The 15,835-nt window shown below is 36.1% G+C and overlaps 3 protein-coding genes across 15 annotated transcripts; all 3 read left to right on the top strand.

Moving 5' to 3' along the window:
* The first annotated feature begins 145 nt into the window (after positions 1-145).
* LOC126591951 (uncharacterized) lies at positions 146-3,884 on the top strand. 6 transcript variants are annotated; one of them, XM_050257680.1, is made up of 5 exons: positions 146-274; positions 2,041-2,133; positions 2,975-3,104; positions 3,400-3,484; positions 3,592-3,884. In XM_050257680.1, the coding sequence occupies exons 1-5, from the start codon at positions 218-220 to the stop codon at positions 3,644-3,646; spliced, it is 420 nt and encodes a 139-aa protein (XP_050113637.1). In that variant the 5' UTR covers positions 146-217; the 3' UTR covers positions 3,647-3,884. The 6 variants fall into 6 exon arrangements, with proteins under 6 accessions (XP_050113637.1, XP_050113635.1, XP_050113634.1 ...); XM_050257678.1 differs by having other exon boundaries at positions 148-314; positions 2,018-2,133; XM_050257677.1 differs by having other exon boundaries at positions 149-340.
* Positions 3,885-4,624: 740 nt separating this feature from the next.
* Positions 4,625-9,016, top strand: LOC126594388 (nudix hydrolase 23, chloroplastic-like). Of its 7 annotated transcripts, none has more exons than XM_050260692.1 (9): positions 4,627-5,419; positions 6,129-6,230; positions 6,818-6,994; positions 7,385-7,461; positions 7,607-7,742; positions 7,845-7,985; positions 8,074-8,132; positions 8,350-8,417; positions 8,637-9,016. In XM_050260692.1, the coding sequence occupies exons 1-8, from the start codon at positions 5,132-5,134 to the stop codon at positions 8,408-8,410; spliced, it is 1,041 nt and encodes a 346-aa protein (XP_050116649.1). In that variant the 5' UTR covers positions 4,627-5,131; the 3' UTR covers positions 8,411-8,417; positions 8,637-9,016. The 7 variants fall into 7 exon arrangements, 6 of the variants coding, with proteins under 6 accessions (XP_050116649.1, XP_050116647.1, XP_050116646.1 ...); XM_050260690.1 differs by having other exon boundaries at positions 6,099-6,230; positions 8,643-9,016; XM_050260689.1 differs by having other exon boundaries at positions 6,099-6,230.
* Positions 9,017-10,424: 1,408 nt separating this feature from the next.
* Positions 10,425-14,571, top strand: LOC126594567 (metal tolerance protein C2-like). Of its 2 annotated transcripts, XM_050260927.1 has the most exons (10): positions 10,429-11,047; positions 11,142-11,250; positions 11,351-11,390; positions 11,894-11,970; positions 12,649-12,737; positions 13,402-13,471; positions 13,728-13,766; positions 13,863-14,013; positions 14,106-14,195; positions 14,307-14,571. In XM_050260927.1, the coding sequence occupies exons 1-10, from the start codon at positions 10,630-10,632 to the stop codon at positions 14,406-14,408; spliced, it is 1,185 nt and encodes a 394-aa protein (XP_050116884.1). In that variant the 5' UTR covers positions 10,429-10,629; the 3' UTR covers positions 14,409-14,571. The 2 variants fall into 2 exon arrangements, 1 of the variants encoding a protein (XP_050116884.1); XR_007613331.1 differs by lacking the exon at positions 14,307-14,571 and having other exon boundaries at positions 10,425-11,047; positions 13,733-13,766.
* Positions 14,572-15,835: the final 1,264 nt, after the last annotated feature.

The raw sequence follows: 15,835 nt of genomic DNA, 5'->3' as shown, positions 1-15,835 counted from the left end.
TCGATCACCCGTTGGCAACTGTAGAAGCCTAATGGGTTTAGGTCCCGTGGGCCTAGAAACGCCCCGAAGAAAAATCGGATGGAGGAGGGGCAGCCCAGGCCCATCCCCGCCCCGTTGCCAACCCAATAAGATGGGTAGACATTGAAATGCTTCCCCTCTGCTTCTTCCTTTTTGGTGAGCTGCCTCTGCCTTTCTGCGACAGTCATATTCAAGCAAAATGAACACCGCCATGAAAGCGGCTCTCACAAACTCCAGTCCCAACTACTGCATTTATGTGAGGGCCGCCCTCTTTCATTCCACCCCTGTCTTGGATCGTAAGCGCCGATCCTACTCGGGACCTGTAGTTCTCTCTCTCTCTATATATATATATATACACACACACACATATTCATCAGCTAAGTGTATATGTTTTTGGGTTATTGGGGATGCCCACCATGTGTTGATATAAGATAATTAAGAATCCAGAAAAATTGGTAATTTTGGTTTTTTTTTCTTACGCTTAATGTTTGCCTTTTGCTTCTGTGCTTGGTTTGGCTGTGAAAACTTAGTGGAAGTGAGAAATCGATGGAATTTTGTGGGTTATGTTTCATCTTGTTCTGGTGATTTGATAAAAGAAAGAATTTTGTTATCGTTGTCTGAAAAAATGCGTAGTTGGGACTTCTGGGCTGAAGTTGATGGATTGAATTTTGAGTTTCCTCACCAATTAGGCAGTGCATTGCAGTAAAAATTCAAGCTTTCGAACGATAAACTAGGCCACAACTGTCTCTTATTGCATCCTGCAGGGTACTCACTTTTAATTGTTTGGAAATTGTGAGAATTTTAACCTTGAATGCAAAGGGACCTTTGAAATGCTGTTCAGAATTTAGTAAGGTTCAATGAGATGCTATTCATCACTTGAAGGGCTGTAGAAACGCATAAGAACTCATGTATGGAAATTGAAATGAGATGTCATATATTTTCTCCGGAACTGATAGGAACGTTGGTTCAAGGAGTTGACCCTTATCATCTCGACATATGTGTGTGTTGCATTTCTACCTTTTCTTGATAAGTCAATGGCAATTCAAATTGTTATGTTCTATCACCATCCATCTTCTCTACTCAAATTCAGTCCATATTTTGGGAATATTCCTTGCATAGTATTCTTTTATGAGTATCTAAACCATACCAATTATGTGCTGTATTTTCATCCCTGATTCTGGTTTTTTCCACTAAATATGTATCTCCAAACTTGTTTGCAAATTATTGAATTTGGATATGAGTCCATAGACATTAGGTTTTAACAAATGATTGGAAAATGTTACAGATTGAAAGCTGTCCTTATATCTTTGCCGCAATATAAAGAGAGAACACACATTACTTTAAAGATGGATAGTGTTAACAGCACACTGTAACACTCCCCCCTTTTTATGTAGCCCTGGCTGAGCATACACATGCCTCAATCCTCTGCCCAGTCAGTAAATTCGCGTAATAGTTTTTAAAATTACTTCTGTGTCCCGTACTCTTCTCAATTATGTGGAAAAAACAGGAATTTTTGGAACCAAATGTATTACATATGTATGTGTTATACCATTAGAGTATTTTAGGAACCATACTCCTCTAAAAAATAAATAAATAGTCGTCTTTGCCATAATGCTTACCTTTTCATTGATTAGTAAGTCATTAATGCCTGCACAGGGTTATATCAAAGTGTTAAAACAATTTCAAGCATATGTTTTCTTTTCTTGTTGTCTAGTAAGTGGCCAGTTTGTGGCACGAAGAAGGACCATGTAATCGTCCTTAGGTTGTAGCTTTGTTAATTTTGTCTACGTTTCTGCATTTCAATTTTTATTCTATGTTAACCAAATGAATTTATTCAAAGTTCTGTTTCCATCTAATGTGATGCTGTACATTTCTTTACTGCACTAGATATGTAGGACGTGTCAAATATTTTTGTTCATTTGCGTTCTTTGTCTCCTTATCCCCATTCTTTCTCCTTTTGAGTCATAAGACCTTATATTCTGTTTCTTAATTCTGACAGGGAATGCATCTGTTTATTTGCAGAGATTTAACAACTATGGAAGAAGGTCCAGAAGGTTCTGTGGAAAGCAAACTTTAACGCTCAATGTCAATGCTTATGCAGATTTCTTATTTCAGGTTCTCCATTCTTGTTGTAACTTGTTTCATATTATAATATGAAATTGGTGTTTGTCGTCACATTTAACTTTCACCTGTTAATAATCTTCTGCTGGAAATTTCCAAATGCTCTGTTTGGCGGGACCTTAAACTTGAAGTACCAAGGAACTTTATACCAATTGTTGTTATAAATGCACTACAAGAACACTACCAATGAATTACTCAAGCACTACAAAGCTACTACTAAAACACTACTGATTACAACAAAGACACTAAATAAAGGACTTTCAAATGTATTGCATCTAGTCATTTTCCAGTCCTCCTATCAAATTTCGGTAAAAAAAAGTCCCTCTATCAAATTTTTATTTTGCATTCCTAACATATTTTACCTATATTCCATGGGATGTTAAAGTCTGTTATCCAAACACACCTTAAGTGTCAAATGTGTGGATGATTCTTAAAGTTTCAGGAAAGAGCACTGTCTTTTTTAACCTTTTTCGCCCTTTTCCTTTGTAAAATACTTGTACAGAAATGAATCTCACCGATATAGAACACCTTTTCTCGGTTTCCCACTTTTGATGATTATGATTTCCAGCAACAGCCTTTTTTTTTTAGCGGTGTCTTCTTATATTGTCTGACGACTTTCTTTTTATCCTAATAATGGTTTGATATATTTCTCTTTCTCATGGATTCCTCATCTTTGTAATTTTGTTGGCACCTTTAATTTATGCATGGGTGAACTTTTGAACTTTTTATTGTCATTCTATTTTTGTTCTGTTGCGAAAATTTTTAATTATCTTGGAATTATATATTTATATATCTTATTTTTTAATCGCAATTACATATCTTTTGAATGTTGCAGAGTTGGCAGAATGAGTATGATGATGAGGAGCCATCTTCAAGTAGAGGCACCTCATGGTTTAAAAAACAATACTCCGCCAAGGGGTCCAAAAAGAAGGCAGGCAATCAAGGAGCCTGGAAATACGGAAGAAGTAAGAAAGTAGTTATGCATAAAAGAGATTATGCATAAAAGAAGTAAGAAAGTAGTTCTTCATTCAGGAAATATTCTGCCTGTATTCTTGGTAGAATTTTCATTGGAGCCTTTCTTGTGGGCTCAAGTGTTCCCTTTGTTCAACAGAGATTATTGGGTGTAAGTCTGTGGTATATAGTTTACCTTTTGAGCGTAAATTGTGCATCAGGGCACCTTACATATTCCTTGCATGATTGATGTTATGTCCTGATTTTTTTAGTTCATTTTCATATGATCTCAGTCCATTGCCATTTCAGATGATTTCCGGTTTTGTGAAGAAGATGAAGATGTGGAGACCATTTTCCGATCCATGTTTGGTGGAAACAAATTTTATTATTGCAAGTGGTTAAGATGATCCAACGCGCGGCCTATTTTGCAATTTTAGCAGACTCGTATATGCAAATGTAGTTGTACAGAGACTGATGATTAGTTTACATTGTTGCAGGCAGCTGCAGAGGAAAAGTTCAAGCTTTGCAGTGCAGCATATCAATCATTATACCGTAAACTGGCTGCGGAGGGATGATGCTTCAAGCCGGCTAATTTAGTGTAACCACAGAGGTAGCTAGAAGATGCAACATTTCATCACATTTTTATTAAAGTTTGTAGTTTTGAGCCGATTACTAGTCAAGTCATGTTAGTAGTTTTTTAGCCGGTTTACGTTGTACCGCAAGTACAGAATGAAATTTACAACAAATATTTTATTTTCAACTTGATATCAGAGAATAATTTGTTGTTGGTTGAACTATGTTGTGAGCGCTTCCCACGCACATGCCATGAACCAGGGTTCTTGGGTAAGCAAATATAAAGTCTGCTTATTAGACTGCCAAAACAAGAGGCAACCACTACAACACAACATTGGAAGCTAAGCCTCAGCCTCAGGCAATGGTGGTGGGAGAAGAGCAGCAAGCCATGCTTGGATTCCAACTTGCTAGAGCATGAACACAAGCTACGTGCAAGTATTTTGGATATAAAACTTGACGGTAATAAAATCAAATGTCAAATTAATGATTTCGAAAAGTTCATACAACAAATCGTTTACAATTTTAGTTTACATGACAAATTGAATTTTTTTTATAATTTCATATGACATTTCAAAACTTTCAAGAGAGAATTTAAGGTTGACTTGCCCATCGTAGTTTTCTGAGCAAAAGAGAATTTGGGGGAGTGGGCTAAAAGCTGGTTTGGTATTACTGTGCTTTGAAAAAAAAAACTGCTTTTGCTATGTTGTGAGAATAAGCTCATTTTTGTTTCTTCACGTTTTCAGCTTTTTTTTCACAAAAAACCGTGAAAATAAACTGTTTTTAAGTGTTTATCAAATATCATTTTGAGCTCAGCTTTTTTTGATATCCATTTTTTATAAAAGCATCTCAGTACCAAACCAGTACTGGCTGGTTTGGTATTGCTATGCTTTGAAAAAAAAACTGCTTCTGCTGTGCTATGAGAATAAGCTCATTTTTTTAGCTTTTTTTTTATCCAAAACTATGAAAATAAGCTGTTTTTAAGTGTTTACAAACACTTTTTTGAGCTCAGTCTCTTTTTAATACCCACTTTTTATAAAAGCACCTCAATACCAAATTAGTACTGAGGCTAAGCCTCACAATAGGCTAATAGTAATGTAATTCAAATTCAAATTTGATGAAAATTGAATTTAAGACTTCTTGACAAGAGAGTAATATCACTAAACTGTATTACTAAGTGAACTTGTCAAGCGTAGCTCACAAAACAAAAAACATTTTAAAGGAACAAAAAAGCCTGATGTTAATTGAAGTTGACTTCCCAACCGTAAATAGTCTACAAAACAAAAAAAGCCTGATATAAGAAAAAAATGAAAAAGAAAAAGGATATTGATACTGTTGTTGTAACTCTCGTTTCTGGAAACCAGCGTCTGTATAATTTTTTTGGGGTTGATTGAGTCTATCGGGTTTTGATAATCTTCTGGGTGAAAAAATTCAGGAGAAACATATATATATATATATATATGTATATATAATGCTAAAGAACAGACAGATCTTGGGTTGTTCATCAGGCTTCGTTTCTCATCGCTGGAAGCCATATTCTACTACAAGTGGTAGCCTCTCCTTCCTTTCTATCTCCACCTGCTCCAACCCATCATTATCTTATTCCTTTTCTTCTTCGTCGTCAACGTTATTGCCCACAACTACCACCACTTGGTTGTCTTCCACTCACCGCCCTCGTTTTGGAGCTTTCAGCATGTCCTCAGCTCCTTCTGGGTCCAACCCAGATGGCCCTTCGTCTTCAGTTGCGGTTCAGTCTGCTGTAAGCCTCTGTTTTCTTTTTCTTTTTCTTTTTTTTTTCCCTTTTTGTAATGATGGGTTTGATATGGATGTTCAATTTATTTGGTGGGTTCTGGAGAATTTTGGTTGTCTTTTGATGCTGGCGTTGTGGGTTTTTTTTTTTTTTTTTTTTTGGTTAAATATTGAAAATTTGAAGTTAAAGCACTTGTTTGTATCTAGTTTATAATTGAGGACAGATTTGGTTGACCTCTTAATTTGAGTATATTGGGTAATTAGAAGTTTCTTTCGGCATCCCTTTATCATTTGTTGTATTTGCAAGAAAAGTTGGTAGACATAGGCATAGCTTGAACTCATAAGGACAATGTATTGTACCAAGTAAATAAGTCATAGATTCAAAGTGGGGGCGTATAGTGCATTTCAGATTGATTAAAGATTGCAGCTTTTTCATTTGCCTGCTTGCATATCTTTAACAAATCATCATCTATGTTTTATATGATAAGTACTCGATGTTAGACATTACAGATTACCACCCATATTGAGGGTTTCGTGTAGTCATCATCTATGTTTTCTACGATAAGTAGACGATGTTATACATTGCAGATTATAACCCATGTTGAGGGTTTCGTGTTTACTTGTCTACATTTTCTTTTCATTGGTTATTTCATATTTTCTTTACAAATTTAGTTTCTATTACTGTGAAGGGCAATGCTCATAAGATTAATTTCTGCCAGTCGTGTGGTGGTCCAACAAAGCATGAGATACCCGATGGTGAGGAGAAGATAAGAGCAATATGCACAGTTTGTGAGAGGATTGCCTATGAGAACCCAAAAATGGTATGCTATTCAAGTTAGAGTTTGTTTTCCAGTTCAAATTGTTGATTTGTGCTGTGCATGTGCCAATCCGTGAAAAAATGATTCCAAGTTTTTCAATATAATGTAGGTTATAACAGTGAGTTTGCAACTTTGAGTATTAGTCGAAATAGACTGAATGCATTCCTTTAGTTGTTAATACATCATCAGTCTGTTTATTAAGATTTACATTGGGTAAGTACATAGCAATTTAGCAATCTCATACATAATATCTTGTAGATTATTGCCTTTCCTTTGTATGACAGTATGAAGTTTTCATGGTTAGTCTAAAATGTATGATACCCATAAATGTAGTATTTATGACAAATGGGCAACTTTGATATTTGTCCCAATTCCAGCTAGGTGTTCCTCTCACTTACGCTTAAAATCTAGATCACATGATGCTTCCAAACTGGCATTAGTTGTATATTCTTTTTTCCCTTTGTAACTCTGCGACGTTGGGGATAATTTTTCACAACTGGGTTCTAGGAGTTTTTGTTGATTCCAAAATCTGATTTTGATTGTAATGAAAAATAAGTTTAACTATGTTATTTCTTCACCTGTTGTTTTAGACTCAAACCAGATTGGATACCCTGCAGCCCCATTGGCCAGACTCTGAAAGCCAACTTGGCTTCGCTCCACGAAATCATATTGTTGACCAGTGGATACATTTTGGTCAAAACGGTGTTAAAAGTCATATCTGCAACTTGCCTCCTCCCAATGTGAGAGTCGAGGACCAATGCTCCACGGTTATTTACATTCAGATACCAAATCTTATGGATTTTAAATTCAGATACAATTTGTTCAAGAACCAGTTCTCCAATTTCCTCTAATTGTAACTCTGCTTCTACTATTCAGTATTCACCAGTTTGTCCTGCTCACTTTTTTCCTCTTTTCATTAACTGGAGTCAGTTTCTATAATTGTAAATCTGGAATAAATGCTATGGTCGAATTTGGAAGGGAGGAAGCCTTACAAATATTATGTGCTCAGGATTTGATTTTGAAGTTCCAGAGCCTATGGACACAGGATTTTGATTGTCTATGTTTGGTCCTCCTTATGATATGTACTATGCATATTTGGAGTAATAGTTTTATTTCAAATGTGATTAATTTACGTGTTGTTCAAATGATGCTTACAGGTTGTAGGTTGTCTGATTGAGCATGATAACAAGGTCCTACTTTGCAAAAGGAAGATTCAACCATCATATGGCCTTTGGTATGTTAATGGATACAGTTTGTATTTGGGAAGGGTCATCTGACTAGTCGTAATGTCTCAGCAACTGGCGTAGTAGATTTCATCGTGTTGAAAGTACAATCTTGTATCTTTGATGTATATTTAATTGTTTGGTGTTGTCATTTAGGACTCTTCCCGCAGGTTACATGGAAATTGGGGAATCAGCTGCAGAAGGAGCCATCAGGGAAACTTGGGAAGAAGCATGCGCAGAAGTGGAAGTGGTGTCACCTTTTTCTCAATTGGACATCCCACTAATTGGCCAGGTAAGCGAGAAATCTTTAGTTTACCTTTTTTCTTCAAGATAAACAAATTCATATACAGTTGATAAATATGTATTTGTGCTTGCGTTGTGTTTTTCGGAGCAGACTTATGTAATTTTCTTAGCAAGGCTCAAGACACCCCACTTTTCACCAGGTCCAGAATCATCAGAATGCCAGCTTTTTGCACTTGATGAGATACCTTTTGATTCTCTGTCATTCTCGTCAATGGTTGTTACCTTAAAATTGGTATGGACGTCTTTCAGATGCTAACATCTATTCGATTTCCTGTAGAAATTTATCTTACACCACAGTTTCTTATCTCTTTTGGCTGCAGTATATTGAAGACGTAAAGGCCGGAAAGCTTAATTTCCACTATGGTACCATTAATAAAAGGTAGGTTCGGTTTATTATGATCTTCCAATTACAAAAGAATAGTTGAACTCCCATACTGGAATGAGTGCAATTTCTGCTGTTTTAATGATAAAAATAATTCAACCACTTCTAAATTTGAATTATTCCATTGTCGAGTTCTTCAAATTTGGTTTCTGTTGAATGTTTCCAGTATCGAATATATTCTAAATGATACTACACGCTTGGTGTTTGTTTTCAGGCCCGGCACAAGTCCTTCTGACATTTACGCGTATACTTTAGATTATCATCTACAGTCATGACAAGATGGTGAGTGTCATAATATCTTTATCGTTTGGCATTTCCTTCCCCACCTACAAGTGTGATGTTTGTGGCACTAATTCATGGGGTAACGGTTCAGTCCGTTCCATTTATACATAAATTATAGATCCGAAGCCATGTATTAAAATTTTCCAGCATCTACAATGTCCTTAAGTCTTAATCTATATGTTTGTTTAAGCTTTGTTATCTAATCTTGTTGCTTGCCAGTTGCAGAACCCATTTGGTGTCTGAAAATTGGAGTTGAAACTTTTAAGCGCATCGGTGACGCAGGGAGTGTATCTTCGTAGAAAAATGGAGCCGGTATATCTTCTCCAACTTCAGAACCCGCTGTACCGATCGAAATTTGATGTTGGCTCTACTACTTGGCACTCTGCATAATGTCAAAATATTCAGCCGTACAGTCAGTAGATGTGCATAATTCTGGAGCCGTGTCTCAAAATGCCCACTTCTCCTGTAGAGAACCAGACTCTGTAAAGCTTGAAACAGAGATTCTAAAACTAATGAATTTTTTTTTCTCCATCTGATGTTTATGTTGGAACAAAGATTTCTTTGTTTACCGGTGATAATCAATATTCCTCTTTGAAGAATTTTTGGGTACTGAGGCCATCTCCAACTGGAATAGCTTAGCATAGCTCCGTCCAGAATTATAGCCCTACAACAAATTATTTTTTTAATGAACAATATCGGGTCATACTCATGTACCATTTTCAATCGAAGGGGATAAACATTGCCCCTTTTAATAATTTATTAGTTTTAATTTATACTTTAAATTTATTGGTAATTTAGTTAAACTACCGTTGAATTTTTTCAAATATATTCGTTGAATTTGATTTAATTATAGCAACAGAGGAGTTGAGTTCCAAAAAAAGGCTAGGGGGTTACATTGGAGGCGGATTGTCTGCACTCCTGTTTGGGTGGCTTTCTCATCCTCTCTTATTTGTGCGGTCACGGTTAATTCACGTCAACATTTTATATTCTTATTGCTTTTTATCTTATTATCTCTATAAAAAAATTAATATAAAATGTTGACGTGGCTTAACCGTGGCCGCACAAAATAGGAGGGGATGAGAAGGGCATCCAAACAGGAGTGCAGACAATCTGCATTTGGATTACATTTGACCAGCCTGATGACATTTGGCCAAATAATGGTCTGGTAGGCTCCATAACATTATAGTCCAAACATCTGTTGAAGATGAGTTTTTTTGTAAGTCAGGCTATTTTTTAGCTTTTAGACCTTTAACCCTCTCCATTAAAGATTGCGGTGCAAGGTTCACACATACATGTGTTATGATGTGGGCAAACAATACATTAATTTGAGAAATTGACGCGTAGAAGGGATACCAACGTAAGCCCCTGAAGAACAACGTTCTGGAATCCAGAAAATTATGGGAGAAAACCGAAAAGTTTATTTGAATAATTCTTGAACGATAGATTACAATAGCAGCCATAAGGCTTAACTCGACCCTTGGGAAGTTCAGGGGAGTCTTAGGGAACCCAAAAGAAGTGAATTAGACGTAAAAAAAAATATATATTATTTGATTTTATCTACACAGCGATACTTGATTAGATTTGTGGGATCTAGTTATCTATAACCAGCACATATAAAAATTGGGATGAAAGTATCAAATTGATTTGCGACACCAATTTTCAGTAACTACAATATTGATCGATTTTCAATTTAAAAAATTATTTTGATGGTGAGTTAAGACACCATTTGTGATAAAAACATAAATTTTCATTAAAAATTGAGAGGGAAAACCCGGTGGGCATAGTAGCATAAAAAGAATGAACTTTAACGAAAAACTTTTAGTAATGTTCATTCTAAAGAAAAACTATATTTTTACACTAAAAAGTCAATCCGGGTACTTTTCACTCTACCAATTATTTATTTTGTCGTTATAATTAAAATTCAAAATTTTCAAATCATTTTTATTAATTTTCCTTAAAAAGAATCACAATAAAAATCATCTGATTCTCAAATGTACTCCGTTGATCCGAAATCAGACGGCAGGCAAATTCCACAAAAACCGGACCCCACATTTTTGAACAAGTCGAGTTCTGCAGGCTGGAGCTCCGTTTACTTGACTTTCAGTCTTCGCCTGTCCCTCATGTTAGGAGTTTCCAAGTAAGTATGAATCTCAGACTTCGATCATTTCAATCCAAACCCTAACTATTCAAATCAGATTTCCGATCAGTCTTCATGGAAAAATCTAATTCCTTCAAAGCCTCTCAGAATCCATGGAGCGCCGATTTCGGACTCGGCGCCACCGATCGGAGATTGGCATTTTCCCGCCAAGCCTCGTTCCAGCAGTACCGCGAACCTCCGCACACGCCGGTCTCCATCAATCTCAACGACTCCGAGGCGACGCCGTTTCTCTTCCGGAGCGTGTCCAACATCGACGTTCCGCCGGGGGCGTATTTGACGGAGGAAAGCGACAAGATTTTCGGGGGCCGGAGCGTTTCTGCCGAGAAGTTGTCGGTTTTGGTGGTTTTTGAATCGGTGTTTCGGATATTGAGGTCCGGAAACCGGTATATGAAGAGGTTGTTCTTGTTGATTTCGCTTAATGTGGCGTATTCGACAGTGGAGTTATTTATTGGACTCTTCACTGGACGTATAGGTTCGAAAAAAGTCACTGATTACCTAAATTTATATGAAATTTTCGATGTTATCGTTCGAAATTTGGTTGAATTGTTGTTTTGGTTTGTTTTCAGGTTTGGTGTCGGATTCTTTTCATTTAAGTTTTGGTTGTGGCTTATTAACGTTTTCGTTATTCGCTATGGCGGCTTCTCGAAAGAAACCGGATGAAATTTACACTTATGGGTAAGATTGTTAGTAAGATGAGTTGGAAGATTAATGTCTTTGGGCATAATTTGGATTGAGAATGATGTGTGTAATGAGTTCCTTTTATTCTGTAAATCAGGTATAAAAGGCTAGAAGTTCTGTCTGCTTTTACCAATGCTGTAAGTATTTCACATTTCCCATATCATGGCAATTTACAGCCTTTCGTGGTAAATTAGGAAGCTTTCTTTATGCATTTTAAGATATGTAGTTTCTCTATTTTTAGGCGACAATGTTTGCGTAGAGCATTAGTATTTTGAAACACTTTGATTCTATTACTTTTTGTGTCTTGTTAAACATTACTTGTGTCTTGCAGTATTCTTGGCACTGGGAACAATCCATATTGTTAAAAACTCAAATTTTTGTGAAATTTTAGTACAGATTTTCTTGGTTGCAATCCAAATGCCTTTGTTTTATTCAGTTATAGACACTTTTAGATGTTGCCCTTCTGATGATGTATATATGGTTTCACTTTTACATCTTTTATGTAGCTCAACTTGTTGCATTGGATGAGATTGCCATCCCTTTTCTTTTCATTTGATCGTAACTATTGAATTAGTTCCTTCCATGTTTCTGCTTGGCTAATATATGGACTTTGTTTTGATTCTGCTGCACATGTAGACAGCTGTTTCTTTTGTTTATGTCATTCTCCTTGGCCGTCGAAGCACTTCATGCTTTCATACAGGATGAATCTGAACACAAGTAAGTTGGTTATGCAAACTACAATGATCTGACATTTGACAATTCAGGGTCCTTTTCCAATGATTGTGTCATTTGAACTTAACTTTTCATCATATTATGTATTTTGCCATATACACTTTTCACTTCCGGGATCACTATTTCATTTGCTTTCTTTCATTGTTGTTCCAAAACATGTTATATATATTTATATTATTTCTTGTGTCTTACGATGGTTGTCTTTGTGGTCTATTATTATATGTGCTAGGCATCATGCATGTGAGAAATCTCCTAGGCTAGTGTGGTTCATTAACTTGCTAAGAAATTACTGTTTAAGACTAATTCTAAGAAAGTTCATTTTGGTGTAACATTAAAGTATAATTCTAATATTGTCTTCAGTAAGCTTTGTAGTTTAAAGCTCTGCTGTATCTTTACCAAATTTTTTATAGGTCACATGTTTAATAAGTATCTCTGACTTAAAATGGGCAGTTAGCAAGGGTATCAGATGATTTTATTTGAAAGTGGTCTCATGATTTGGTACATTGTAGATACTTATGTATTTTTCAAATAATTGGACCCAGATTTCCACTGTTCTATTCATCATTAGGCAAACTACTGTGGTAGAAAATTTTTGGTTACTGCTTTTCTTGTTGTAGTTTTTATTCTGATGGATTTTGTTGTCTGCCAATTATCTGGTTTTAGGCATTACTTGATTGTTTCGGCTGTGACAAATCTACTGGTGAACCTTATTGGTGTTTGGTTCTTCAGAAATTATGCTCGTGTAAATCTTGGTAAGTTTTGAGCTGTATTTTATGTTTTGTCATTGAGACCATTTGTGATTGACTTGACCATCTATGAAATTCACCATGGTATTTGTTTTTGGGACTTCCCCTTTAACTACCGAAAAATTCCCCAGGGTTAGTCTAATTAGAAATTTTGTCACTGCTCTTTTGCATTCTTTTGAAAGTTCAGGATAGTGGAGTTAGTATATAACTTGGTGTGCAACTTAGTTAACTTGGCATCAAAGGCCAGAGAAATCATCCTGGTTTTTGCCCTAACCTAAATATTTACAGTAGTACACGATTAGTAGAAAGATTTTGGCCTACAATCGGAAAGTAAAGTTTTCCATGACACATCGGAATGGTGCGGTCACGTTCCTTACACATACATTAGCCTCATGATATGTTGTTGTATTTCTGGAGACCACTGGTATTGGTGTATCCATCAGTGTTCCGTTTAGCCTTTATGATCTTTGTGCATCCTAATTTAGTTACTTCAGATCATCACAAAACAAATATAGAGGCTATTGGTAAATGTGTGGGATATGATTAATGTATGCACACTGTATCAATGACTCATGCCCCTTGCTTTACTTCTGTGTATGAGCATTGGGAATGATATCTTTTGGTTTCCATCCTTTACTTCTGTTTTATGTGGTGCACGTATGTCATGCAGTTTACAGAAATGCAGAAGATATGAACAATCACTCTGTTTGCCTCCATGTTCTTGCAGATTCAATTCGCAGGTACAATATTCTCCCTCTCGTTATCTCTTTTTGTGAATACATGTAACAACAGAAATATTGTCTTCCCAGTCTGTCTGGCAGCATAAGATGATTATACTGCCAGACACTGAATCTAGACAGTTAATCAGTTTATTCTTATTAAAATTCTGTTCCAGAATCGGTCTGCCAACATAAGTCGAGCGAGACCCTATGTGACTATATATATTTATCATTTGAACTTCTATCTGAAGCTTGTATATGGAAATTTGTTTCCCAGTGCAGGGTTGATATTGGCATCCTGGTTTCTGTCAATTGGGTGCGTAAATAATGCTTGATTTTCTGTCTATTTTTCTTCTATTTTGTTTGCCTTGTTTTTTGTTTCCCATTTTGAGATCCGTCTTCAACTATGTAGGGTTCAGAATGCAGAGGTTTTGTGTTTTGGATTAGTTTCAGTTGCAGTTTTTATGCTCGTAATGCCACTATTTAGAGCGAGTGGTGGTATTCTACTCCAAATGGCACCACCGAATGTTCCACCTTCAGCATTGAGCAAATGCTGGCGACAGGTGGTATATATTTATTGTTGAAGTATGGCGCAATACTAATGTTTTGTTAGTAATGGAGTTATTGATGTTTGATTGACAATATATTTCGATAGGTTACTGCCCGCGAAGATGTTTCTGAAGTTTCACAAGCACGGTTTTGGGAATTGGTTCCTGGTCACGTTGTTGGGTCGCTCTCAGTACAGGTAACAATTATTGTAAATCAACTTCTGTACTACGTGCATTTTGATGCAGTCAATTGTCGATAAGGATATTCTACATTTCGAGGGTCTGATGTTAGTCGATGTTGCTAACAGGTGAAGAAGGGGATAGATGATCGCCCCATTCTTCGATGTGTTCACGGTTTGTACCATGATTTGGGAATACAGGACTTGACAGTGCAAGCTGACAGTGTCTGAGAATTTTTGTTCGGGTTTCTGCATTGTTTGGTAGTTGGTGAATGATAGTATTGGATCCGAGTCTAAGATTTGGATTTGTACCAACTTTTTTTCATTTGAAGCCGTGGTGTTACCAGTGGGTGAAAATAAAATGTCTAATATAATTATACATTTGTGTTTTAAACGAACTTAATTTTTTAATTTTTAATTTTTTCGGTTAAACGACGGTGAATAAAATATGAAACCACAAACACTAAACGGTAACAGCCGACCCAATTATGAAAAGATTAAGAGCATCTCCACTTTAAATAGGGATAACTATCGTATAAAATGAGTATAAAACAAATATAGGGATCAAATAAATCTCTAATAGATAGGAAAGTGAGTTCTTAAGGCGTGTTTGTTTGCACTCACTAAGTCTCAATGGATTGGACTGGCTTACTAAAATTATGAATCCCATGTTAGGTGCGAGCCAGGATTGTGTTTAATGGGACTACATCAGACTCGTGCCGACTAAACTCTTTACTAATTGGTCTTAGCGACACCGCCCAAAAAGGATGGGATTACTAAGACCATCGCTTCGCTTTGTCTGCTTGGTCTTCGTCTTCCTTAGCTCACTTTGTCTTTGTCTTCATCAGCTTGCTTCTTCTTCCAAATCCCGCACCAATAGTCGCGTACTACTCGAGGCCGCCAAGAGCTCTGCCAGGAAATGTGCCTGCAAGTTTGTCTCTTTCTTCTGCAAGATTGATTGATGTTGATTTGTAGAGGTTGATTGAAATGAATTTGCAGATTCGATGATTCGACGAAGCTTCTACAAATTGAAAAAAAAATGGGGATTTTTCTAGGTTTGATTTGAAGAGAAAAGTAAATTAAAAGAAGATAAATATGGGTTTGAATTCAAGAGAAAGCAAATGAAAAGAAGAGAAAATATGAGTTTTATTTTTTTTGGTTTGAGTTTTACTGGGAGTAAATCTGGGCGTGAAGTACCAAAGCAAATGAACGGAGAAAATAGAGAGACAGGGGAGAGAGAGTCAAATAAAAATAGTTGTATTTTGTTTTTTTTAAAGATAAAAAAGGTGTATTAATAATAGTAAAATGAATTAAAGAATGACAAAAAAAGTATTTGAACTCTAAAAATATTTTAGTCCGTGATTTAGTCTGGGAGTACACCAAACACTTCACTACTCTTATCCATATTAGTCCAGTCCAAGATAGTCCGGTGCAACAAACACACCCTTAAATTCACCGGATATATTGTGTATGTTATCATATATAGAGATTGTATAGGGACAATTTTGTGTGTAAAACGGAGCTCACAATCTTGATGGAAACTTTGAATGCTTTTAATTAATTAAAAAAGGTTAACATAAATAAAAAATGTGCATCTTGAGTGAAAAATGGGGCACACTCTTGATTTAAGATTTTAATGCTTATAGTGATTTTAATTT

The sequence above is a fragment of the Malus sylvestris genome, chromosome 12 (genome assembly GCF_916048215.2).
Source record: "Malus sylvestris chromosome 12, drMalSylv7.2, whole genome shotgun sequence".
Classification (NCBI taxonomy): Eukaryota; Viridiplantae; Streptophyta; class Magnoliopsida; order Rosales; family Rosaceae; genus Malus; species Malus sylvestris.
This window is presented reverse-complemented; position numbering and strand designations above follow the sequence as displayed.

Bases quoted from the DNA above. Each gene is read 5' to 3' on its own strand.
- LOC126591951 (XM_050257677.1), top strand. From the start codon at position 218: ATGAACACCGCCATGAAAGCGGCTCTCACAAACTCCAGTCCCAACTAC. The intron at 341-2,040 runs GTAGTTCTCTCT...GTTTATTTGCAG, and splicing joins GCCGATCCTACTCGGGACCT to AGATTTAACAACTATGGAAG. The intron at 3,485-3,591 runs GTGGTTAAGATG...TGTTGCAGGCAG, and splicing joins AACAAATTTTATTATTGCAA to CTGCAGAGGAAAAGTTCAAG.
- LOC126594388 (XM_050260690.1), top strand. From the start codon at position 5,132: ATGCTAAAGAACAGACAGATCTTGGGTTGTTCATCAGGCTTCGTTTCT. The intron at 7,986-8,073 runs GTATGGACGTCT...TTTTGGCTGCAG, and splicing joins TGGTTGTTACCTTAAAATTG to TATATTGAAGACGTAAAGGC. The intron at 8,133-8,349 runs GTAGGTTCGGTT...GTTTGTTTTCAG, and splicing joins TATGGTACCATTAATAAAAG to GCCCGGCACAAGTCCTTCTG.
- LOC126594567 (XM_050260927.1), top strand. From the start codon at position 10,630: ATGGAAAAATCTAATTCCTTCAAAGCCTCTCAGAATCCATGGAGCGCC. The intron at 13,472-13,727 runs GTACAATATTCT...TTTGTTTCCCAG, and splicing joins CTTGCAGATTCAATTCGCAG to TGCAGGGTTGATATTGGCAT. The intron at 14,196-14,306 runs GTAACAATTATT...TGTTGCTAACAG, and splicing joins TTGGGTCGCTCTCAGTACAG to GTGAAGAAGGGGATAGATGA.